Here is a 27,429-nt window from a genome sequence, read left to right on the forward strand (position 1 = left end):
TTTTCTATTCATTGAACAACAATTAATCTTGCGAAGAAAAATTGAAAATTGTTAGATGCAGCTAATCAACATGGGAAGGCATCTTATAATATTTAGCTTTGAAAATAACAATGAATTAAAATTAAAAGATTTACTTATGAAAGGGAAAATTTAGACATAATATCTGGGAAGTCTTTCCCTCAGTGATCTCCGCAGTAATCTGTCAGTAGAGCTGTTAAAAGCTCTCTTGGTCTGCAGTGGACAGGACAGGGAAAAAAGTGTTTTTGGTCTGACTTTTATAGAGAGCTGGGGTTAGCTGGCCTAAATGCTCCTTTCCTTCTCTTACTGTTGTGATTTAAAGAAGCAGTTGCAGCAACCTGCACCAATGAGGACCCACTGGCCAAATTAAGTCATAAAGATTGATTGCATAATTTTTTTCTCTAGCTTTATATATCCCAATACACACTGAGATTTATTGCAAGAAAAATGTACCTAGCTGATTTTTTAACTTCTTTGGTGAAAGTGACAATTGTGTCCACTTTTCATAAAAACAGAGGTTGTAGCACATGAGGTTGAATTGCATTACTGACATTGCTCACAGAATTTGAAAGATTGTTTTTTCCACAAATATCTGAGCAGTTTCAGGGCCTTTCTTCTCATAAAATTTGAAAATATTATACCAAATTTATTTGAGAAGCAAGGGTTGAAAACTGTTAAATGCAGAAATATATAAATACATTTAAAGAAATTGAAGCCTACCTGTTTTAAGATTTCAAGGAAAGCATGTAGTTGCACAGACAAGGGATGCAGAATTTTTATGTTAAAAAAGCTACTCTACTAGTTACAATAAAGTGCATCACTCAATTAATTTTCTACTTTCTGTCACAAAAAAATTCTCCCTATGTTACGCAATCTTATGAAAATCAAACAAAGAGCTGCAGTTTAGATTGACTTCTTAAGAATTTGAGACAACATACAGGGAAAGTTGCAGCAATTTCAAATATTTCTACTTGTTAATAAAGAGTGAAAAGCAAGCTGAAATTGTTTAATTACTATTCACTTTACACATCTAACATCAGTGATACTTTTAAAGGGAGAAAATATTCATATTACTTGCGGTTGAAAAAGCCCAGGATGCTCCACAGTTTCGCTGATCCAAAGGATCGTGAATCCACTCAGGCCACTCATAAGTGGCTGAAAAAATGGCAGGAAACTTTTCTTCTGGAAGTGACTTTCCCTAAAGCAAAATGTAGAAGATCTGTATATGCTTCAATTCATATTTTTATATTAAATTTTACAGTAATTTTGTTTATAAAATTCTAAATTTTTGAATTGAGGAACCCTAAAGCCTTGACACCTGTGGCTTCCTGAGCAACTCTGAGGTGATTACCCCATGGCTGGATGCTAAACCCCTATGAGAGATAGTGGAGTTCTGGCCCTCCACTAGCTGAGCTGGAAAGCTGAGCTCCATGACTGCCAACCTGAATAACCTGTCCAGTTCCTCTCGGATTTTTATCTCAAACAACAATTCTCTATGAAATATGCAAAGTATGACCCAGCTGGAATTTTTGGAAAGAAAAACCTTCTGCTACGAATAGCTGTGAAGTTCAATTACCCTCTTCTCCTTGACATGTGGCTATAGGTAGGGAATTTTAATCACTATGGGAGAGGCATTGGTACAGTGTATCATTGGATTGTCTTTTGCACAGAGGTTTTTCAATCTTCGGCACTTATTCTCGCTACAGAACAAAAATCAGTGATTTTCCTTCTGTTTTGCAATCTGATGGAGATTAAAACTTTGTAAAGATTTCTAAACTGATGAGAATTCATAGTCTGCTCACTAAAGCCATTTGGCCAGCCATTTTTGGCACCTTCATCTCTCAGCCTTAATTTATGTCTACCTCCAAAGTCCTCCAAGCTTTGAATAAATATTTGCATATGCAAGAACCATCTGGTACAACCGCTAATAGTCTGTTCTGTGTTCAATGTATCAGAGCCATTGACCCATTTTTTCACCTGATGAAATTTATGGAATGATTGATTTTGCTGCGAAGGGAAATAGGAATGGCCAAAGAGAATTGCATTATTAGTCCATTCAAACAGTTTGTCTCAAAAAATTGTTGAGAGCATCAACTCCAGAGGGAAATAAAATGCACAAAACATGATAATCTGTTCCTAAGCAAAACGCTCACTGATGATTCTTTCTCATAAGCAGGCTGAAACCCTGAAGCACAATAGCTTCTATCCTGTTCAAATTCCTTTATTATTTTACTTCAATTTACTTATCTTCTAATTCTGGGTATCCTTGGTGCACCATTTTTCTAAATTGCTTATGTGATTTATAAAACTACATACCTTTTACTAAGATGATTGAAACATTTGAGGCCAGCTCTTTCAAATTATTTCAGAACTCTTTGGGGAACCAAATGTTACCACTTTGCCTGTACCAAGATCACTTTGTTGCACTCACTGTGTAACGGCAGTGCCTCCATACAGCTTGTACACCTGGATTTGCCATAGAAAACCCAGAGCTGAGAAGTGGGTAAGGAAAAAGAAGCTTGTACCTCAGGTACAATCAATCTGACATTAGATTGGGATACAGCCCCAACAAGCAGATTGATAAGCCTGTGTGTATGCCTAGACCCAGTGCTTCCAGGTTCACTAGGTTAGATGCAGGCTGTGAGTGCTGAATCCACTAAAGTATACTGCAAGCTGTCTAGTCTATCTTAAAGAATAACTTGGTAAATTATCATTATGTTCATTTTTAGTGAGCAGACGCAAGCTCAAGATTTACTTTGAAGATTAAACACGTAGGAGAAATCCCAGACAAACAGAATCTCATTTACATGATAAGACTATTCACTACCAACCAGTAAACAAGCAAAATTTGGTAAATGTTGTTTAGCATACTTATGTGGGCAATGGCTGCTTAAAATGCTACAAATGAGGCAGTTGAGAAAAGCAAAATTCTAAACAGATCTTCAGTGTGTGATAATGTGTTACTTTATATATTCCTGAACTACTGCCAATGTATTTATTAGCCTCATGTTGTAAATCCCTGAACAAATCCCTCATTAACCCTCAGCCTTGTCATTTATAAATCCAGGACTGACCTGTAGCCAGAAACATTGCCTTTTTGTCTGAAAAATTGTTACCCTGATATTGAGAAGCGCTGCTGCTCTGTGACAAATATTAAGTCTAGGCCACTGTTTCTCAAGGTATGCTCCATGGACAAGCATCAGCCAGCACAAGGCAATCAGCAAAATGACTGGTGAACTATTTTTAAACATTCATATGTACTCTCTGCAGTGAAGCCTAGCAGCCTGGCCAAAGCAGGAAGGTAAGTGGACATAAAAGAGCACTCGAACTTCAACTATGACTTCTTCAGAAAGGTTGGATGACCTATCAGAGAAAAAAGGCCAAAGATAACTGAATTTGCAAATGTGGAAATAGTTTTTCTGAGGGAAAGAATTTTATTTTTTTTCTTAAGGTAGGAAAAAGATTCCAGATATCACTTGCTTTGTGAAGACAAAATGGGAATACATGACCTTCAGTTTGCAAGAGAAATACCACTGCTGAGGTCTTTTACTAAGAAAAGACATATATCAGTGGAACAGCTAGTATATTTTTCTACTTTCACATTGCCTTTACGAGTTCTTTGATACTTAATGAAAAATTCAACCTTATTGTTGAATTATGTATTTCATTTTCTTCTAAGATGGCACTTAGGTGTGGCTGGGGGGTGCAGACCCGACCATTGCAATTCTTGCCAGGACATGTACTGACAGAATACCATGAAACACGTGTCACAGTGTGTTTTAAAGGTGTGGTGGTTATTCTTGTGCTACACTGAACTTCAAGAATGGTAACACTGTCTTTTGCAGTGAAAATGCCTTCTCAGATTGAGGAGCTTCAGCTTTGTCAGGAATCAGAGTTTTAGTGGTGCATTTAGCTGTTGATCTATGTTCAGGTCTAACCGTACTCTGCAACAGAGAGTCCTCAGTTCAGATTAAGTTCTTGCTCTATATAGTTTTTTAGGTATTCTAAAGTGCCACCATATTAAACTTCCCTCCCTGCCATAAGCATCACCTTATTGAGCAGCTTTAGTCTTTTGTTGATAGCAGAGCTTTTAAAAGCTCTATGAGCAACTTCAAGAAGCTCGTGTTTTCTCTAAGATGAAATGTAGCTCTGTCACACTGTTTAATTTGAATTAATGTTATGAAGTTGTATTTGCAGTTTGATATGGCAGTCAAAGAAACAACTAAAAAGTCTCTATTCCACATCCAAACTTTTCAACACTGCTGAGAATTAAGATTGGGCTGTAGACGTGAAGTTGTTAAGACACAAAGGCTGAACATTCTTGAATATTTTTTTTCCATGCAATTGAGTAAGGAACCCCTTCTACACAAAAATGCTTTTTCCAGTGCTACCCCAAAAACAGTAGGAAATAATCAGAACAACAGGCCTCTACGTACCAGAAGCCATCTTATTTTCCTTAAATAGTAGATCAGCAGCATGCTGAAGAAATGGATTTTATTTAAAGGGGGAAAAAAAGCCCCAGACTCCCGAACACTAATTGTAACATTTTTATCAACTAAATATGTGATTTTGGGCAAATGACTTCCAGTTTTCTCACTTGCAAAATAGGAAAGGCAGTAATAATCCCAGAGAATGCACAAACATTTAATTAGTACCAGTTTATCTACAGTAAGTAACTAGTACTTTGGCCTGCAGATGAATCAGTACTCAACAAAGTCACTTAAAGGTCAAGCCATTAAGGCTTGGAAAGTGTCCCTGAAAAATATTAAAAAGTCATTATTTCTGAATTTCATTATTCATATCTCTTTTACTCCGTTCTGCATTGTCACCTGGTGACAGGCAAAGCTTAATAGAAACATTTTCACCCAAATTCATAGTTTTTTATCACTTAGGACTTTGTGATAGTATGCTTCGCAAAATATCAGTGACAAAAAGTTATTCATGGAAGGAGAAGAAGGGTCAAGAGTCTTTGAAAATCTGTTAAAATACTTGTCTTAAAAAATGCCTGGAAATGAACTCTATGGCTGCTGCTGTTTTGCCAGTTGGAAGAATCTATTGATGTACACCTGGTAAGCTCAATCCATGCTACGAAACTGTTGGATTGTGCAATGACAGTAGATATGGAGCTGTCTATAAGTGAAGAAAATTGTATTTTTATATTTGTGTGACAAAGAATGAGTCTGCATCAAGAAAAAAGGTTAAAATTGCTAAAACTATTGCAGAGGCCATACCCTTCTTTCCCAACTTTCCTGCCAATTAGTAGCTCTGCACTGCTGTCCTCACATGGCCTTCCATGATGTGAAACCCTTCTGCCACAACATATATACAAGGATCAACAATTGACTTTTAATAGATAATTAAATGGCATTACTTGTCTGAACCATATAGAAGCCAAAGATAAACACCTGTTTATACTTGCAATTTTTCTAATTTCACTGTGGTGAGCTAGTTAGTTTTTCTTTTTATGGTCTATGATTTCCAGAAATTGTGTCTTTCAAAAAAGAAACTAACTGGTCCAAAGCATCTTAAAATGCTTAACCTACCTACATAACTTAAAGTATATTTGCTTTGCTTCAGAACTAATTTGAGCATAAATAAATGATACAAAATTTAATTTAGGTGTCATGAAAATGGCCATGGCAAAAAGATTTAAAAAGTTGGTAGCAGAAAATCACTTCATTTTGTCACGATTCCCATAATTTTTCTTTTCATTTGTTCAAAACCCAAAAAAACTTTTCACAGCTTCTGTCAAATATTTATGTTTAGTCTTAGCTGTTAGCCTTAATGAACTTTTTTATGGTTACAGCTAAGTGTTCAACTATTAGCAAATGGAGAGGATAGTATGGAGCCATCTTAAAGTAAACTATAATGATAAACTAATATTGGTGCAGAGCTTCATAGTTGTTAATATTTGCTTTTGCTCCTCCTTTTTCAATTTTCATCAATAGGGCCAGACACTCTATGACTTGTAGAACTATTCTGGGAACTACAACATGGGAGCATTTCATATCAAAACCCTGAATCATACTCTTATAATCGTCCACATTTATTTTCCATTGTGATAAAGTTATTAAAAAAGTATACATGACACTTACTGGAGCTTCTCTCATATTCAGCAAAGAATGAGATGGAGGAAAGGTACCCAGGCGCTTTCTGAAACCTTCTTCCAATGTCATTCCCCAGAACTGACTGTAGTTCTCAGCTTTCCATCTTCCTCACAGACAAAAAACAAACAAATAAATCCCACATTAGAGATATCATTCAAATTAATACATTGCTCCTTTATAATAGTACAACTAGCAAAAACATCCATTTGGAACACTATGAAATTTTTTATTGGATAAGAACTGAGTTACAGGGGAGAGCATTCTCTTCTATCATGCTTGTGTATGAAGGAGATGGGATTCATCTTGACCAAAGGAGAAGTCTCATTGTTCTTGGTCTCCCTGTAGTCACTGAAAACGCAAGCACCTGGAGAAGTTGAGTCATATCTCAGGTAGGCTTAACCACCCTATGGCAAACCTCACTGCTCACCACTAACAAAAAAGAGATTAAGGGCACCAGGTGCCTTATTTAGGTATTTATCCTAATCCAGTTGGTTTGAATGTCTCCCATGAAGTACAAACTGTTTCAGCACTCATCACAGCTTGAAATCTGGGCAGGCTTCATTGTTGAATTTAGCACCTCAGATCATAGGGAGGCAATCCCTGTATCTCTGTCTGTAAACAGTCAGCAGACTCCCAAGGCACAGATCCAATACTGGAGTGTCCCTAATCCCTGTGCACTAGCTAGGGGAAATGAGACTTTTAGCAAGAAAAACAAGCCCCACAAAGTTCTGATTTCTTGGTCCTCTTTGGGCCCATTTTCTCCTCTTCCAACACTACCTAGAGTCCTGTTATGTAGAATAATGCTCTTAAGGGAGGAGAAAAAACGACTTTATATATCTATCCCAAGTAATAAGTAAAGTGAAGAAGAAGGGAAGATGATGTAAATTGCGTTTTGAGAGAAAAAAAATGTTCTAAGTCTGGAGAATGTTTAGATAGATGTTTACAATAATTCTTACCAGCACGAGACTTTCAGTATCTTTCCATTTAAAACTCTATAATCTGCCAGCTATTTAGGAAAGTTTCAGAAATGTGCACTTACTGTCAAATTGCTGTAATGTTACTGGAGAAGGAAGGGGCAGGGAGGATTGCATAACTTGTGATTTGCACATACATACAGCAAGTAATACAGTGATTTATAACAAAACCTTAAAATAAAAGGGTTCTCACCCATAATCGCCAGAATTGATGCCCTGAATTAAGTCTTGGCGAACAAGGCATACATCTGCTGAACATTTCCAGAGACTGTTGAAACATTTGCTGAAAGGACAAGAATATCATTGAGCAAAAAATGAATTGTCAAAAGAGAAATGTGCACTTTAGCAGCAGAAGGGAGATAGATAAAAAAAAGTGCAAGCAATATAATTGTCACATAGTATTTATGAAAACATAATGCCACTTCTTCCTGTTTCATTACCTAATGAATCCTAATTGGAACAAGGTGGGAAAGTTTACAGCTTGTGGAAAGGTCATATTTGAAAAATATTGCTTCCTTCTTTGTGAGACAAAACCGGGGGAAAAAGGCAACATCCTGTATTGTTGATGTTGAATTCCTCAAAATTGAGATATTATGAGGAAGTTTCACTCTGGAAACCCAGAAAGGAGCCATGTGGCCATAGACACCTTGCTCCAAGGACCCTGTTTGGGTGCTGGTGGAGCCCCTTGGGATGCCCTGGGACTAGAGGTGCAGGGCTGGTTTTTGAAGAGGCAAAGCAGGGAGGCAGCTCAGGCAACTGACTGCCACAGCTGGCAGCTGAGCTCCCCTGTCTGCACTGTCTGCTCCTGTCCCAAGGCAAAGAAAGGGATGTAGGAAAGTTCAACCCTTTCCTACATAAATATACATCTATATATCCTTCCCTTATGAAATAATGTAAGGTCTCATTACTCATGAAAAAAAAAAAAAAGCAAAGCACTGGAGGAATAATCCCACAAACTTTAATGATTCTTGTCTTGTGTGCATTTGGGTTAGTGCCAGAAACCAGTTAGCCTGAAACCATTTTGACTCAGGTTTGACTGAGCAGGAACAGAATTAGGCTAGTGAGGAGGAGATTTCAATAGTCTAATATTCATATCTTGATTAGAAAGCCTGGTTTCCCTCTTGCCATTCTTCTAAGTTGGCTGTAATTTACTTTTACAAAACCTTAATATTTAGCACTGCTCTTCCAGCCATTTTGATTTGATTACATCTTTAATGTGAATTTAAGGATGCTCTCTACCTTAATTCCTGTTTCATGACATATGCTAGATAAAATTCAATTTGCTGTTCTCTGAAACATTACCAGGAATTGCAGTTGTCTTTAATTAATGTTCCTTCTCTGTAATATCGGCCGTCTTTATAACAACCTGCCAAAATAACATATAGATGAGTAAAAATGACATAAAAATAATATTTGAAGTGAATTACTCAAAAACCTTGCTACTATTGAATTAATTTGTTATATGAAATATGCTTGAGTTGAAAGTTGGCAATATCTATTTCCAGTTTCTTCCAAGTAATGAAGACAGTTTAATGTATTTGAATTTTTTACCAAATACATTATCATTCATAATAAATAAAATCAGCATCAGATTCAAAACACTCACTGAAAAATATACTATCTTACATGTAAATAAAAAAAATAATTCTTCACATAAAGTTATTTTCCAGTAACAAAAAGAAAATATTTCTAATAAAAATTATGTCTTATTTGGCAACTGGAGTAGAAATAAGTTTTTCCAGTATAGAATTTAAAAACCTAGTGAATATTCCAAACCTATTATATTTTTTTCCTTGCCAGGATAACTCCTCTTTGAAAAACAGAGAGATCAATTCTATTTCGAGGCAAATGTATGTTTCACACACTCTCCAAAACCCAGTATAAATCCTAAACTGAGTAATTTTTTTTCCAAACAAATATGTCCCTTCTACTTCTTTTCTTTGATAACACTTCACTGAGAAAAGTTTTTGTGTGTGTTTTAAGGTCTTCCACATAAACTGTTTCATCAGTGCATTTGATTGTCAAGTTCCAGTAAAAGAAAGATTCAGAATGCCTGCAAAGGGCTTTAGATTGAGTCAATAACAAACATTATACATTTATCTCATGGGTCTTTGCTTTCCAGCCTGTTCTGACATGTGAGCCTACAGAGATCATGTTCCCTCCCCCACTGGGAGGGATTGGAATCAGAATCCCCAAGTACTCCTTTCTTCTCCATTTTTAAGAAGTTTAAACTGTAACATACTGTTGACTTGCAAATTTGTATGATATCACACTTTTTTTCCCACCACAAATGTAAGGAAGGCCATCCCCTTCTCATGGTAAGGGCTGGAATTTGTCTGCCCAGACATACACATATGTTTGCTTCACTGGCAGGAGACAAATAAGCACTCTAAGCCCCATTAAATTTTATAACAATGTGCAGAAGTAGACTAGAGTTGATGAATTAACTCTAAGTGTCTTTCCTTCCCTGTTGGTCATTCGGCAGACTGGTAGCTAGCACAGATATAGGTGAAATAAATCCCACCTAAGCAGTCTGAGGCCCAAAGTGTCTGCTCTAATTCAACTTCAGCTAAGATCTGAGGTATTTTTCAGAGAATAGTCAAAGCAAGTTACCAAAGTTTCAGTTTGTCACAGTCTGCCACAAAGTCAGCATCAGATAGTAGCTGGAAGGAGGCCTCAAGCAAGATATTTCCAAAATACAGAGGGAAAGAAACATTGATGCAGCATCTGAGTGACAAGACAGAGCCTCACTAGAGCTCTGCTGGCCCAAGATGCAAACCTAGACTAGTACAGAAGCAGCTTTCTAATGATGTATGCTTAGGGAATTAAAGATTAACACCATGAAGTTTCTTTAGCCTAGTCAAATTAATATTTAGAAGGCCAGGAGTGCTGCCTGCAGCAGCAGTGGCAGAGAGCAGAGATATCTAAGCTAAAAGACACATGAGAACACGAATGGCCCTGAATATTTTATTTTATTTTCGAACATTAATATATTAAGTGAGAAATTAATTAATTTGAATATAGCTTAATGACTTTGTAAATAGGATTTTATGATGTGAAAATCATGATTGAAAAGAAGAGTATTTGATTAATGGTGACTTCCTTCCCAGTCCAGCATTCTGATAGCATTACGGCTCTTACTACAGTTGCCTCTGATATTGATGTGAGCATTTCTGTCAGGGAAATGTCTTCAGGTTTACTCCCTCAAAGGCCAGATCCTGACTTTCACATTAAAGTGATTAGCAAACTCTCTGGATGTCACTTTTACATCATTGACAGAGTGAGTCTCAGTGTGTGGATTCTGATAGGGCTTTTTGTACCATCAGAATAATTGAAACAAAAAGACAAAATAACTAATAAATACAGTCCAGAGATAAAACTCAAACAGTTGTTCTAACAGCAAACAATAAAATACTACTAATAAAACAATCTCGAACTTCTATTTGGTACCTAAGGCAGGAATGTGCATTTTCTTCTGAAACTACACACAAAAACCATTGAAATATACTGAACAGTGGACTTGTAAAGGCAAAGTCAGAGCAGTTCTACATAATTAAATCAAGACTAGCCCTCAGCATAGTGCATGACCTCAGCATGGTGCATGGAAGAAGTCACAGCATAGCTTGTTTCTACTGTACACCAAGTTAGTGAATATGTGGGGATCCAGAAATAAAGCATTGAGCAATTTTATTGCTGTACATTCCAGCCCATGTAAAACACTTTAGTTTATTGTTTTATTTAAAGAAATATTACTCAGGAAGTTCTGAAAGCAAAACCACAGGCAACCAAAAGATCAGAATCTTCCAGATAAAAAGTACTTTGGCATGTATGGTCTTCAGGCACTTAAATAATTCTTAGCCTAAGGCAGATGTGTAGTGTCAGTTGCTAAAAGTCAGCTAATATACTTATGTAATTTCTAAATAAGTTTCCTAATTTGCTTAGTCTTCAGGCATTCAGTCCTTTTTGTTTCTCCTTTTTTTTTCCAGTTTCTCAGACATTCCTGTTCAAGAAAATTCCTTTAGACTTGGTTTTGTCTGTTGCTTTTTTCTTGCTGTATTTTGGATTTATTATTCTCCTTTTACCCTCTAAATTATGTATATAATAAATATCCAATAGACAGATTTTAAAAAACACAGACTTTCTATCGTTTTACACATCAGAAAAATAGGATTTTTTTTGAGATGACATATAAAATAGTGATATAACATCATCTATAGGACAAATAAAGGTGATTGAATAGAGTAAATATAATTGTTACCTCTGGTAGGTATGTACAGCCCAGGAGTTACAAAACAGTGAACGCAAATGCAAAAAATTGGATTAAGAAAGCAGTAAAAATATTACCCCTCACCTACTGCCTTATCTAAACCTTCTGTTACATTTCTACCTTTGAGAGGTAGACTTAAGGCAGTGCCCAAATGGCAAACTGCTGCAGGTTGTATAGTGATTCAATTCCATGAGACAGTTTGCCAAAGGAGACTGGCAGGCTGTCAACTCTGGAGCAGAAATGCAGCTACATATTTATGTAGAGCTTACAACAACAACCCCATGATCTGTTGGAAATAATATACACAACTGCATCAAATAAATATGAAACAAATGTCTTAATTTACATAGAATCACAGAACATTCTTTTAGATGGTTAGAAACACTTTGGAAAATCAAATTTGTTTTACAGCATTTTTGTCGCTCCCACTTATCACATTTTGGCTGCAGATTTATGCCTGGCTAAGAGCACAGCCTCTTGAAGAATGCTGGAATGCAAGCAGCAAAATTATTGCAAAGAAACAGTTAATTTTAAAATGTCATGGTAGTATTTTTGTTGATTTTAGACTTCTGAAGCTTTGGTATGTTTTCAGCCAGATTTGATACTGACAGTAAGAAGCTACATAGTCTTAAAATCCACAATACCAGATTTTGCTCACCAGCAGAGATTTGGCCTATGCAGGAGCCAAGGAAGGACCAGTTGTCTGCAGATCATTTTTTTGCAATCTCTAGTTCTAAAAAAAATTAGATTCAGAGTCGTGCCAGAGGAACTCACAATGCAAACTAACTAGTAAGGAACTAAAATATGTCAGAAATTCTTGTTCTAACCACATCCCTTCAATTATTCCTTCACCTGAGCTGTTGCAGGAAAAATAGTGTCCTACAGGAAAGCTACGCTGGATCAAAACCATTGCAGAAAACCTCAGAGCACTATCATACAGGATAACCTTCAGTTTTCTTGACAATTTATTTGTACTGATGGATACAAATATTTAGAGCTTGCTGTTAATCTCATTTTAATCTGTGAAGCTCTATTGAAGTTGTTGAGATTACACGAATTTTGACCCCATGAGGTTATTCTCTGAGAAGTTTCAAGTACAGCAGAGGTTCTGTCCAAGAGAAATATAATGAAACCAATGCTAAAAATATGTCCCTAGAGACAAAGAAGTAACAGCAAGCACAATTCTTAGTCCAGTTTCATACTTCAGCATCTTTGTCCACTATGTCTTTAGTCACAATTTCAGGATATATACAATCTAAAGATTTATCAGTAATTCTTTCATGTATATTTTCATTGTGATGCACTAAAGCCAACTGAGTATTTTTTTTCTACCTACCTGATGCTGGAGGTGGCCAAGGCTCATCTGACCTGGTGGGCTCAACAGGGTGGTCACAAACATCCCAATAGTCAGCACAACAGTCTACAGGGCCAGGTGAACCTGAGGTACAGTACTGGTCACAGTAACATATAGCTGCTTTAGAGACGATATTAAAGCTGCAGTCATCATCTCTTCCTGTGCAACAGCCTCGTACCATGCAGGACCTTCCCTGATACAGATTCCTTTTAGTCCTGTTCCGCTTTGCAAAACCGCCGTCTTCTACAGAGTAAAGTCCTCCGGGAAAATTTCTTTTAGAATCAAGCTGCTTTGCCATACAAACTTCACTTGCAATGCAATATAAGAGCAATATCTGAATTTTGAGCCACATTCTTGTGCTTCTAGCAGTCTTTTTTGAGGCTTGTTGTCCTTCACTTTATAATCAAATGTTCATTCACTGTAGTGTAGTACCTTCAGTTACCAATCAGAAAAAAATCTGAACAGAAAGCTGCAGACTATGGTTTTCTAGGAAGATTCCACGTGTTAATTATTAGTCAGATATGTTGTAAACTGATTTATTTGGCCAACATACAGAGATACTGGAAACAGAGCCATAATTATGTATATGTCATTATGAAACGTTGGGTGCATTCTCTTGCAAGTGAGTAAGTTTATAGTAGTTTCAGAATATGCAAAATATACATGATCCAATATTTTGGTTCTATACTTTAAACTCCTAAAATCAAAACAGTGTGAGGAATGAGTATATGGTGTCAAAGGAAGCTCTCTTTCTTTTCATATACCTATAACCAACATATTCTCCATATGACTAAAAACTCTTTAATACTTCGATTGCATTTTATCTACATTTTCCTTTCTGATAAGCAGGGTTACATCACTGCAGTAAACTTATCCTGCATCCCCCATCTCAGTCTTATTTCCAGTGATCTAGCTTAGCCTTATATGCTTCACTTTGCATTGTTTTACTATGGGCAAATTAAGAAAAAATCAGGTGATATTCAGTATAAACTATTACCTAAATGTATTCTTTTAAGATTTGCATTTCTTTAGTCAAAATGAACTGGCAATCATTATAAATAATGTAATAAATACCCACCAAGGAGTGCTCATTCTTATTTAAAAAGGAAATGTTTGTATTAATAAAACTGCAAAGAAAACCAGAGCAGATATCAAGGATAAGTCTAATAGCCTTGACTATTTGATCTGCGATCTCCAGGTTTTTGAACAGTGGCCTGAAGAAATATACATGGTACTGTTGCCAAAACTTAAAAGAGTCAGAAAAAAGTAGCAAAGAACTTTGAAGTTCCAAGTAAAGGTATCACATAAGGCTAAATTGAAAAAAAAAAACCAACCAACCAAACAAACAAAAAAACAAAACCCAAAACCAACCAACCAACCAAACAAGAAAAACCAACATAGTTTCAAATCTGAAATGTTACAAGACAATTTAAGTCTCCAAAGCTGAACAAGCAGAGGTAAAAACTACTCATCCTTCTGTCTCCATTTTTTAATAAGTGAGAGGAACACAGAGATGTTGATGGCAGGCTCTTTTCTAGGGAACAAAGGGGATTTTTCCCTTTATGACTTCAGCTGGACTGCTCAGGAAGACATCAAAGGGCCCCTCCTTTCGAAAGCACAGCTGGTGTGGATGCCTTGCCATGAATGGCAGAGACATTAAGAGGAAGTGTGTGTGTGTGTGTGTGTGTGTGTGTTTATATATATGGACTTGTAATTCAAATGTTCAAGACTTTGATACAATTTCTTGTCAGCAGTGCTTTTATTGGACCTGCCTCCCATCACAACCAAGGAACTGCAGATGAGGGAAAATTACATCCAATCACATAATTTTTTATTTCGCTCTGTTGCAAGCAACCTTTGCTGTGAAAGTTAATAGAAAGGCCAAGGTCAGAAGAAAGCAATCACCCTACATCACATTAATAGGACCTAAGTCTTAGCCTTCAAATTTGCTCTGCATTTTTTTTATTAAGTTTTATTTATGACAGAAAAATCTGGACAATGTTAATTCTGTCACTGACTACTATAATTTAACAAATATAATGTGAGAAAAATGAGAAAGAACACATTCATGGAAACAGTGAAATGCTCACTGGAAATTATAATTCAGTTCTTTTCCTTATGTCTATGCAGCTCCATCAGCTCCAAGAGAATGACTTCTGATTTGCACCAACATTAGCAAAAGGCAAATCTCCTTTGTATTACAAATCTTCAGAAACGTTTTTAAAGAGTTATCTCATTGCTCTGGAAGCATAAGAAAGAAAAAAAGCTAACATGTGGTTAAAGTTGTCCACCAGTCAGAATAAATTAACAGGCATATCTGTGTTTTCAACTTTGAAGATTTGCTGATGATAAACCAGAGGCAAGGAATTTGGAAATTTCATGAGCTCATTTACACAGGAGTAAGATTTCTTTTAAAGGGACACAAAAATGTAACTTATGCTTCTAAGCAGCTTTGTTTTGGGACATGAGATTGTGCTGAACCTTGATAAAATCCATTTTTCACAGTTGTTGGCATATGTTAAAACCTTTAAAAAATCCCACAGAACTATTCTACTCTGGTTCCTCTGTAAGCAAAAATAGCTCTGTCTCCACTGTCTGAAAGCATGTTAAGTCTCCTGACTTAACTGTGACTATTTAGAAAAAGCTGAACATGATGCTTTTTCTCCATTGAAGATTAATATATTCCAAGCATAACAGCTCTCCTAAGCTTATGAGTTCAGGTCCTAGTCCTAGTTCTAGTCAGCAGAGTTAAGTGCAAAAATATCTGTCTTGTACCTGTTTCAGCACTCCTTGATGTTTAACCTTGAGTTTCAAAAAACACCAAACATTTGGCAGGAATTCAAATATAACACCACTAAACCATGTCCCCAGGTACTACATCCACACACCTCCTGAACACTTCCAGGGATGGTGATTCCATCACCTTCCTTAGCAGCCTATTTCAATGCCTTCCCATCCTTTCAGTGAAGAATTTTTTCCTAATATCCAATCTAAACGTCCCCTGATGCAACTTGAGATCATTTCCTCTCCTGTCTCTTGTTACCTCTGAGAAGAGACCAACCCCCACCTCACTCCAACCTCCTTTCAAGTAGTTGAAGAAAGCAATAAGGTCCCCCCTGAGCCTCCTTTTCTCCAGGCTAAACAACCCCAGCTCCCTCAGCCACTCCTCATAAGTCTATATCTTAATCCTCATAACAGGTTGATCCTCAGTGTTGCTGAGTTGCCACTTTCTGACTCCCTGCTTTTACCAATTTTTTTAATACCTTAGGGAACAGATTTTTTTTCCCTTTGCATCCCAGAGTTCCTATTGTTACCCTTTTAACAAAATCCCTCTCTCTGTGCTTTCACTTTTCTTATTTTGCACAGCATTAGCTTCTGAACTTCCTGATATTTAAGCAATTTTCTCATTAAAACCGAGTCAAGACCACAGAGCTGTGCCGCACTAAACCAGGCTTTGGATGGCAGCCAGCTGAACGCTGGGGCCAATGGCTGTCCTTATTCTGATGCAACAACCAAATTTTCTCAAGTAATGAATTCTGCTTCTCCTTCCCATGTCACATTCTATACCACTGTCCAAATACATGCCTCGTGCTAAACACATTCCTCTTCTGACCACTTGGGACAACTCTAATAAATCATTTTTTCACTAGCTTAAGTTGTAGCACATAGCAACAACAGAATCACCACAAGCATGCACACGATGGGGTGAACAGAGTGTATCAGACTGCAAGAGCAGATGAGGCAAAAAGCCCTCACCAAACATAAGCAGTCATTGTTATCCTGACAGGAATGTGTATTTTACCATAAAATAATGAATAAAAGCAGGGTAAAGGCAGCAGAACGTGGACTAAATATATTACACTATTGAATAAGCAGCATCCATTAATTTTCTAGTTTTACTGAAAAAGCGATCACTTTCATGTTGTTTTGCTCTTTATAATCTCTCATATAGAATTTTTTTCCTTGTACTTTTTCCTTTGTTTTTACAGGCTAGAGTTCCTAGACTGTAACTGCCAATATAATCTTATTTTTCATTCATAGATGAAAGCTGTTTGAACAGAGAGTGAAACTTGTTTTTAAAGTATGCAGAATTGAACAAACTCAAAAATCCAGAGGTCAAAAAACGGATTCCTCCTTAGTCCTTTCTCTAATCCTAGCAGTTCTTTCTCTTGCTTGTGTTCCTTTCACCTATGGACTTCAGTTGATCACCTAGGTAAATTAAAACCTAAACCTAAACCATACCATGTGAATAATTCTCTTGGTTAGACACGCTAGAATGGATTTGGGCTCTACAAAAATGAAATTCAAAAGGAAAATAAATTTGAGTTTGGAAACAAATTCAGAACAAAGCAAATGCCATGAAAAAAAATGGGCAGAAAAGCATACTAAGACTTTTGAGACTCACACACACATCGTCTCTAAATATGAATTTTACCCACTTCAGTGATTTACTGAAACCAAGAAATACTATTAGGTCCTTGGTGGGCAGACCTATTACAGTACTTTTAACACATTTATAGTTATAGATGCATTTATATGTATGAATTTATATCTATTTTTTTAAGTTTTCAATACTTTTTGTTGTATTTGTATGTGTTGATTTCTGTCCCACGAACTCCCTCTTGAATTCACTGATGAGCTTTTCTCAATTTTTTTCCCACCATCTGGTTAATAGGTATGCTATTCACAATGTGTAGACACTTAACTTCTATTATTTTTCCACTGAGAAAAGAAACTAAACAAAAACCCTACCCTTATATTTGTATCAATCTGTTCACAATATTATGAAGGACGCACATGCTCCTGTATCAAGGGAAAAAACGAATATATTGCCCATAGAGAGAGACTTACTGGTTGCTGACCTTTTCTTCTCTTTTCACAGTTCCAGAATCCAACAGCTAAAAAAGCAGGATTGAAGTTACACCAGGTCCAACAGTGCAAGAGGCTGAATAGCCTAAGCTGGTTTTAAATTTAATGTTTTAACTGATAGTAGTATTTCATAAATAGTTAATCACATTAATTTTAATGAAAGCAGCAGCAATTCTCATTAAAATATTAGTCTTAACCAGAATGTATCAGGAGGTAAAATGCTCCTGCAAAGGAGAGGGCTGCAATGCAAGGGTCCTGAGCGTATACATACCTGAGGGTGATTTGTGGTTCAAAGGACCAAGAGACTGGGGAGAAGGCAATTAACTCATGCAAGCATAGACAATCAGTTCCTTAGACTTTTATAGTGCATTTGGGAAGCAAACTGTTTAAGATCCAGGCTTGGACAACATTGTGTGGAAGCAGCACAGAATCAAAAACATAGGAGCGTAAAGTGGAGAGGAAAGTGATGTTTCTTCCTCATGCTGCAGTAATTCTGCCTGCACTCAGCAACTGGCACAGACCCTGCTGGCCAGAAGGGCTATCAATATGCATGGCAGGGAAAAATCGCTGCGCATGCTGACTGCTGTGAATGCTGGCACAAACGTGAATAGTCCCTGGACTACTTCACAAAACCCTAGTGCCTGTGCGGTGTCAAAATGTGACCAAGGTTAAGCAAGCAGGAGCATTCCTTCCCAGGCAATGCTGGCATTTGTTCTCAGCTATTTGAAACACATGGAGTTAAATTTACAGGAGTAATAACAAGAATCACAAAAAACACTTTGCAACAAAAATACAGCTTTATTTAATTTCAACATTTATATTATTCCTAAATAAAATATGCTGTGTTATATTGGGCATCTCTTAAAACAACAAGCATTTCAAGAAATGGCATATTCAAGTGTGTAGCTCTGGGGTTAATTATGCTATTATATAAGATTATCGCTTGAAAGAATATTTGATTGTTATTACTGCTTTACAATTATCATACTGGAAGCAATTTTTTTTAATGGTGCTTTAAATAACATTTGTGGTGTGGATTCCTTCTCAGTACAGAAACAGGCCTCAAAATGCAGTTTCAGCTCTTGATCCTAATTTGGGGCTGCAAAAGAAGAGTTTTTGCATGAATCCAAAAGGTCAAACATAAAGATTAGTAAGATGTGTAACACGCATTGAGGTCACCTAGTTTTTCTCATTTATACAACCTGATGATCTAGCTAACAAGAGGAACTCATAGTTTCACAGAAAAAAAACCCAAACCGTAAAGATATATTCAGCCACCTCATTTGTGCTATAGCTGTGGGAGCAGATGAGAGCTGCAGACCAGATCTGCCTTGTGAGATGCTTGCCTGTCTTTGCAGCAGCCAGAGGCAAACTGCTTTTAAGACTTAAAATTTCACAGAGCTGCAACTGTTCAAATCCAAACTAAATCTCTCTCCCTGAAATTTAGGCACATTTCTCTTTCTCCTACTCTCAGGAAAGATGGAGAAGTGACTAATATCCCCTTATAATAGTCCATTATGAAGAGACACAAACTGCTGTGCCTCTACTCTGTCCTTATTTCTATTCATCTGTGCGAGGACATGATACATCCCATGTAACTGATTTTTCACTAATACTGAACAGACATGGGTAATTGCCTCTATCATATTATAAGCACTCTCTTCAATATCTCCCTGGAATGGCATTTTTTGTAAGACCATCACCTCTTCCACTATATTTAGTTTGTCCTGCCCTATAATCCTCAGGTTCTCACCTGCAGTAACATCATCATGCCTTTTCTGTCTGCACTCTTCATACTTTTTTGTATTTGTCTTTAATGAATTTTACCATATTTATTTCAAGCCCTTCTTGTAAGACATTTTTTTAATTAAAATCCTGCCTTCCAAGCTGCTTGCAAGTCCTCCCAAATGGGCATTAGCTGCAAATTGGGTAATCCTACTGTCCATGTGATTGAGCAAGTAACTAATGACAAAGTTTTAAAGTGAAGACATATAGTTTTATATAGAAGACAGCATTCTGGAAAGCTGTGAGATGTTCTCCCTCTTTGGCAGTAATTCTCAGAGTCCAGCTTTCCAATCAGTTATGTATCTACTTTATGTGAATTTAATTTAGCCCATATCTGCTTTGCTTGCTTATGAATGTTGTGTGGGACTGTGTATAAAACACATCCCTGTATCTGTTTTGCTGTCACAGAAGGAAATGAGATCAACTTGATAGGATTTGTTTCTGACATGTCCGGGTACAAGTAATCTTATCTTCTTACCACTCTCTAGATGCCTACAAATGTGTTGTTTAATACTTTGTTCCAGTGTCTTGGAAATGCTGTTAGAACTGATTTTTCTGTAATTCTTAAGATTTTTCTTTCCTCTTTTGTTTAGATAGGACATGGTGTTTGCCTTTCTCCAGTTTTCTGGGAACTTACTCATCCTGCTAATCACTAGTGTTTGAGAAATTGCTTTGATTAAGTATTTTAAGGGTAAGTTTCATTAGGCTGTACCATCCTGAATAATGCAATTCACCCCAGCATTCCTTCAGGTGTTATTTTCCATTTCTCTCCATGATCCTACTCTCAAATTCTTAATAGTAATTGAAATAAACTTTTAGTTATAATTACTCTTTTTTTTTTTCTGAAGACTGAAACAAGTAAAAAAAAAAAAAACAAAAAAAAAAAGGCATTGAACCTTTCAGCCTTTCCAGTATCACCTGTTTGATGACCTCCCTTGTTAAGTACTATATTATATCTGCTTTCAAGCATAGTACATTATTTGTAATATGGTATTGTTTAACTCTAGCAAACCATTCATTTTAATGGCACTATGTGATTATGTGCTCAAATATTAAAAAAAAACCCCATCTTATTTCCCTGACATCACTTTACTATCCAATTCCAGACTATACCTCAATCTCTTCTAACTTTTTGATTGTATACCACTTAAAATTAATCCAATTACGACTTTATTCTGTCATGCTAAGAATTGGAATTATTCTGCATTGGTAATTATTCCTGGAAAATCCTTCATCAAACATAGCCATCTTATTATCCAAACACTAAATTGTGTAGCTAAAGCAGCCTACCATCTTTTTAATCAAAGCCATAAAAATTTGTTAAAGTGACACCAAAGTAGTTACATATTCAAATTGTGACTGTAATCAAGTTAGAAAAAAAAAGTCATACTCACTATCAGAGCTAAACAGAACCTCTTTCTTTGGAAACCTATAGAAAATGAAAATAAAAGGTGAAAACAAAGTGGAGAGGAGAATAAAAACTGCAGTATGTTAAGCAGGCACAGTTGTAAAAACCAGCAGACAACTTCATACAGTAAGTACTTTCTCTTTTTTTAAAGCATTGGTTTGCTGCACTGTTAATTTACAACTGTGCTTACTGAACCAGGGAATGATGTTTCATGCATTGACGTGTTTGAGGAAGTCTACTGCACACAGAAGATTTCAACAGACAAGCATCACCTTGACTAAATGCACATCAGAGGACATTTCAGACTCATGCTTTTTTAAACCTCATGCTGGGAGGACAGAGTATGTGGCCACCCTTGCATTCACATCACTTAGGAGTTATTTTTCTCCAACTTTGTAAGGATTTTGCCACAGGCACCTAGAATCTCAAACTGAGGAGCAGGGTACATTACAGAGCGGACGAATAACTGGTTGGGACACTGGTCTAAAAAGATAGTGGTTCAAAATCTCTGTTCCAGGTGGTGTTTCAGAAGATGCCAGGGTGACATCTCCATCAAGGTCCTGAAGATCCTATATGTCCAGGAAGTCTGTGAATGTTCCTAACTTGGATGGGCGGGAGAGACTGATATGCCAAAGGTATGATTTGCATTCTGAAGGACTTTTACAGACTGGAGGAACAAGCTAGCAGGAGATTTGTGAACAAAGGCAAACACAAAATCCTGCATCTGGCAGGGGACAAGGATACGGGGACAAGGAGGGATGGAGGAAGTGAATAACCCATGCAATGTTATAGGTCAGTGACTGGCTAAGTAGCAGCTCTGCTAAGAAGGACATGAGGTCTAGTCAACACCAAACTGAATGTGTTTCAGTTCACGCTTGTGGTGAAGGATAACTTCATACACAGTTGCATTAATTAGAGCACAGCCAGCAGGTTGAGAGAAGTTATTCCCCTCTGCTGGGCACTAGTGAGGCTGTGTCTGGAACATAGTTTCCATTTTTGAGCCTTCCCAATAAAAAAGAGTTGTCAAGCAAGCAGAGGAAATCAAATGGAGGACTATCAGGATGGTTGCAAGTGTTCCTTGATTTCTGGGAAAGACGTGACAGATGAGGGGTGGCAACAGCGCTTGTTTAATCTAACGAACAGGCTAAAGGGTATCCATTTTCCCTCTCCAGCTATTTAAGCAGGGTTTATAGGTGGCTCAGATTTGCACAGTGAAAGAAAACGAGGCAACAAGGGGGGAAATTTTAACTAGCCATAAGGAAAAATATTTTTCAGAGTAAGAATGGTCAAGCACTATAACTAATTTTTGTCTGAGTCTGTGATTCTCATTACCTATGCATTACTTAGGTATTGAATATTAAAAAAGCCTCCTTCAACATACAACTGTGACTACCTATTCAGGGCAAGCTCTTTCCCTCTAAAACTATTATACAGTACTCCTGCCACTATTTGAAGGGGACCAAATACAACAGCTGTTTCTTAAAGCCAAGTAGAATTATATTAAAATAGTAGTTTAAACAACATACTGACATTTCAAACTTTCTCTTTATCACTCTTATATTACTACTCTTTCAGATTTTTTAATGTAAACTTACCATAAAAGTAATATATTTACAGTAATTCTTTTTATAGTCATCACGTTGGAAATAAAATCCTATAAATGCATAAAATGCTTTTTCATTGTTAATGCACAGTGATCTAATGCCCTTTCATGTTAGTAGCCTATAACTGAAAGTTTTTATTTAAAACAAGAAGATATCATTGAAGGAGGCCAAAAGTATTGCCCAACTACCTGTTGCAAGTATAAACTTCCTGCTGTACATAAAAAGTATTAAAAAATAAAGGTTAAAGCATTGTTAAATTATAAAGTAAATAGAAAGTATGTCTGCTGATATTTAAAGGTTTTATTTGAGAATTTAGAAATGTGCATTGTTTGGACCTACCTTTCTATTTATAAATATCAGAAGGCTACAGCTTACTGTTCCCTTTCAGTGGCCCATCCATTTTGGAGGTTAAAGAATTTGTTACAGCTGACACCTGACACCTTATTCCTTTAGTAAAAGTAATTATTCCTACTTTTAATGCTCATTTGCAGGGTCATTAAATTTTTAGCCAAATGAACAGTTATAATGGAGAGAGCCTAAGTTTGCAGTCCTTGGCTTGGTCAAAATAAACTAAGGATAGTGAAACCATCACTCCAAAGAAGAGGTTGGCAGTAATACTCTGCCATACTAGTGTATACCAGCTCTCCACTGTTTGGGGAACAAGGCTGCAGACTTAGGCAAGACTGAAAGCAAAAAGTGAACAGTACATCCACAATGTGACAGGTGGACATGCTCCAAGGAAAGCCCAAGGAGCAAGGCAGACTTTTGCCCCAATAAGTCTGCATGCTGGGAAGGACATCTCTCAGCACCAAATGGAAAAAGGAGGGGCTTGAACAAAGTTGACATTTGAGTGGGAGTGCTTCCAGTACAGTTCCCTCTACTTTCATTAGGTATCTGCCACATCCCTGTTCTTTCTTTGACAGAGAATCTTCTTTACAAGTTGAGAAGGTATTGAATGGTATGCAAGAGCTGGATCATTACAGACTAATCCAGGATACAATGAGATTTTTTCAACTGGAAGAACATCAGTCTGCTGTGATAATGTCATTGGGGTTGGAACTTCTGTTTAATGTAAAGCAAAACCCCTTACATAAATTCTTTAGTACAAGGACATTTTCAAAAAGTGGGTGCATTTTCCTCTTATATGTAGAATCTATCAATGATTAATACTATTGTTGACTTCAGACTAGGAACACTCCTTAAGTAAATAAAGATTAAGAGCAACTTAGAACTTTGGACCTTATTGACATTTTTACAGAACTTCAAATTTCAAGAACTTTTGCTACTTTGCACAAAAGACAGTCAGTGAAACCCTGTCACCACTGAAGTCAATGAAATCATCTTTTTCTCAGGTGGTCGTTTTATGAATGTTGGCCTTACAGATGTTATTAAGATCTCAAGTAAATATTACAGATCCTTCATGCATAACAAACAGATAAAACAGGGTAACAACTTCAGGAAAAGATTACATGGACCTAAAGTAATTGTGTCATAGACTTGGGATTTTGCAAGTCATAGAGGAATAAGGGTAATGAGGACATACTTTTAGTGCCCGCATGCAATGCCTTTTTGAGACTATACATGTACATATGCCCCATGTTCTCTCTAGAGATTCTGACTCAGTACAATTCTGGGAATGATTATAACATCATTCACACATCATAACCTATGTAAACACCAGCTTTACTTGAAAGGAAAACAGTAGGTATCAAAAATTAGTGGCATATCTCTTGATTAGGTTTCCAAGGAGTATCCTTCAAATCTCCTCCATTTAAAATCAACTGGTTGTAGAGGAGGATTTCACAAGGAGAATATCCCTTATTTATTTTCCTGCTTTCACAGAGAAGTGATAGATCTTACTTGGTACATGCTCTTACAGAATGAGGTTAAAATTACATGAAGAATAGAATGCTATTCTTCTGAATACAACTTTTTTTTTTTAATTTTCAGTGAATACTTTTCTTTGAGGAAAACAATACAAATTACTACATAGAAATTAGGACCACCTTCTCTTCTTTCCCTCCCTCACTCCTTCCTAAAGGTCAAGGAGGCGATTATGTTTCACAGAGCATCTGCCCATCCATTTGTTTTTTGGAATTGCAGAAATCACACTGACTTTTTCACTCTGAGGGAGGAACATTACAGAAGTATAAGCCTATATGTAATTATAGATGAAGAGGGCAAAGACTATATGACAGTGATCTAAGGTTCTTATTATAGAAGTAAGAGTAATATTTGACTTATAACTTGACAGGATTTTTCCTAATCAGTTCATCATCCAAAAAAGATTCACTGATAAAAAACACATTTTAAATTAGGTGGAGACTTCTGGGTTATGTAAACTCTTGAAGTGTAAATTCAGTATAAACTGTTCCTAGAGTCAAGATAGGTTCCTAAATAGAAAGGAACAATGCAGGTACCTGAAAGGTGTTGTGATTTTAAATATCATCAACCAAGACGTACCTTGCCTTTTTTTAATGCACTAGAAAGGGAAAGCATCATAACATCCAATTCTGAAGACACAACCACATAAAACAGAAAAGGGTGAAAATTGTTTGTTCTTCAAAGACAGTTCAATAACAACATATCTCCAAGAAGTCACCACCTTCAGGACAGCTAAGAAGACTGCCCCAAATATCTTGAGCTGATCCTGGTTCTGTGTTGCTCTCCTGTCTGTCTCCAAGATAATATAAATGTGGATCTCTTTCTGAGTATCAGTGCTGCATACTTCTGTTTCCAGCAATAGATCTCGAGGGGAACAGATGCCTTTGTTCAGTCCTTCTTAACTGAGAATGAGAAAAGGGCATCATCTCTAGATGCATTTGTGTCTTCTCTGCCACCCACTAAACATACAAAGACATTGCTCAACAACCACATGGCCAGCATGGTGTGCCCTGGTCACCTCCTCTGATAAAAATGAGATTAAAAATTGGGGGAAAAAATTAGATCTCATGCCCTGTACAAGTACTTTGAATAGTTCATTGGAGAATATTTTCTTTGACTTGTAATAGAGAAAACATTAAATGTGTCATCGCTTGATGTTACTTCCTGAACAGCTTGTGGTGAGTCTGCCACAATTCTACCTGATGTATCTACATGGACTGGAATTCATCTGCATAGTCATAGTTACAAAATACACATTAGTGACAGGCCCCAGGGAACCACAATAAATACTCATCTTGCTCAGCTGTACAAAATGGTATCTTACACTTTTTTTTCAACTTTAAAACTAATTATTTGCCTCCAGCTAACATTAAGCGGTGAATGACTGTCATCCAATAAGACGTTAATCAAAGGAAATACAAAGCGTACTGATAGCAGCACTTATAAATCTTCTTTCCAGTTGATTTTCTTTGGTCCTTATAAATGCAACCACAATTTTATCAGATATCTTTATTCTAGACGTCAAGGCACAAATGCTGCAATGGTTGTAATAAATTTAAGCTTTTTAATAAATTAAACTTCTGTTCCAAGTGTTTGTTTAAATATAAGGGATTTTTTAGAAGACAGTACTATGTATTTTACCTGTCTTGGAACAGACCAAGTTGGCCTCTAATCAATGGAATTTAGCACTTTTGTTCTCACTGCTAAATCAGAACATACCACAAACTCTTTTCGAGAATATCTCACTCACGGTAGTCTGACTTTATAACGTAAGTGTGAGATGCTTCACTTACTGGACTGATCTTAATAATGCCTCAGCTAAATTATGTGTCTTGTCCCTTAAAGAATGCTTTTTGAAAGGATCCATCTTCCCATTAGATCTGCAAAATTCTCCCTTGATGTGTAAATTGTAAAGAAGGATGAGAGACAAGAATTCAGCTGCTTGTTTCCCTTCCAAATCTTATTTTCAAATACAAGAAAATCATCTGCATCATCAGAGGCTGCAAATATACATATACACACATGCATACATACACATACACATTTATACAAATACACATATATACATATATGTGTATATATACACATAGATTTTGGAGTTCCTGATGTGGTGTAAATCTACTTAATCTCAACAACAAATTTATCCTCAGAACTATACAGTCTCTCTCACCACTCTCTAATGAAATACCTTAACTTCAATAATATTTCAGAAACTTTGCAGATGAGATGGAAAAAAATAACATATCTGAGAAGATCTGCAAGGTATTTGTGGTCTAACTTCACTTTGTGAGGGCACTTTGGGTCTTTTTTTGAATAATTCCACAGCAGACACTGCTTTTGAATCAAGAAGTGGCTCCTGGGACGCAGAGGAAACGGGATTGATGATGTAGAAACAAGCAGAAATGTCAAAGGCAAGGAAAAAAGGAGGAGGTTAGAAGGCTGTGATGAAGATTCAAACAAAAAGAGATATGAAATAGCTCTAAGCCTCTGACACCCTGCACAGAGAGGCCAGGGATGCACATGAGAATAAGAGGCTACATTCATGCTTATATATTCCTGGTGCAGATCCACCCAACAAGTGAAATATCAACGTTTTTTCTTTTACTCTTTTTTTACCATTTTTTTTTCCAGTGGAAACTGAGATAAACTGTGTGAATATATTGATATGTTGTCAACAAACTCAGAATTCAGGAAAATCCTCTCTTTCCAACATGTGAAGGCCTTGACCCCAAAACTCTCCCAATATTTTTCAAAATAACAAGAAAGTCAATAATTTGACAGAAATTATTGGCAAACATCCATTTCATTTATTTAAATTATCGTGTTTGTGCTTTTAACAAAACTAGAATCAAATTCTAAAATAATAAATTACAAATAAACTGAGTTAGAAAGATTTAATTATCATTCCTATCTGTATTGTTAAACTCATCAAAAAACTAGTGAAATAATTGTGAACATGCGCCTTGTAAAAGAGGTCTCAGCAGTAAAAAATTCATCCTTTGCCATAAACGTACTCTATTATGGGTAGTAAGTTATGCCTTCAAATGTGAATTTCAAAAATAATATTGAAAATGTCCTTTAATTAAAGATGTTCTATTACATTCCAAAGCCAGAGTAAAGAGTATGATAGTTAATTACATCATGTTTATTTCAACACTG

General features: G+C 36.5%; 2 protein-coding genes across 4 annotated transcripts in view; both read right to left on the reverse strand.

Moving 5' to 3' along the window:
* The window catches only part of TINAG (tubulointerstitial nephritis antigen), a 46,834-nt gene extending 28,776 nt beyond the window's left edge, over window positions 1–18,058 (reverse strand). The window contains exons 1-7 of one of the 3 annotated variants that reach the window (XM_039380783.1): window positions 17,861–18,058; window positions 17,572–17,618; window positions 12,703–13,152; window positions 8,402–8,465; window positions 7,293–7,382; window positions 6,114–6,228; window positions 1,093–1,216 (exon numbers count right to left, since the gene is read on the reverse strand). In XM_039380783.1, the coding sequence (XP_039236717.1) occupies window positions 1,093–1,216; window positions 6,114–6,228; window positions 7,293–7,382; window positions 8,402–8,465; window positions 12,703–13,072 (763 nt within the window). In that variant the 5' untranslated portion in view covers window positions 13,073–13,152; window positions 17,572–17,618; window positions 17,861–18,058. Of the gene's footprint in view, window positions 1–1,092; window positions 1,217–6,113; window positions 6,229–7,292; window positions 7,383–8,401; window positions 8,466–12,702; window positions 13,281–17,571; window positions 17,619–17,860 lie in introns of all 3 variants that reach the window. The other 2 variants (XM_039380782.1, XM_027724317.2) reach the window with 2 other exon arrangements.
* Window positions 18,059–18,413: 355 nt separating this feature from the next.
* The window catches only part of LOC113989678 (muscular LMNA interacting protein), a 77,063-nt gene continuing 68,047 nt past the window's right edge, over window positions 18,414–27,429 (reverse strand). Inside the window, exons 14-15 of the mRNA XM_039380777.1 lie at window positions 20,769–20,803; window positions 18,414–18,688 (exon numbers count right to left, since the gene is read on the reverse strand). Coding sequence (XP_039236711.1) covers window positions 20,777–20,803 — 27 coding nt within the window. The 3' untranslated portion in view covers window positions 18,414–18,688; window positions 20,769–20,776. The remainder of the gene's footprint in view (window positions 18,689–20,768; window positions 20,804–27,429) is intronic.

Source organism: Pipra filicauda, unplaced genomic scaffold (assembly GCF_003945595.2).
Source record: "Pipra filicauda isolate LSUMZ 115617 unplaced genomic scaffold, ASM394559v2 scaffold200_size1382263_pilon, whole genome shotgun sequence".
NCBI classification, from domain to species: Eukaryota; Metazoa; Chordata; class Aves; order Passeriformes; family Pipridae; genus Pipra; species Pipra filicauda.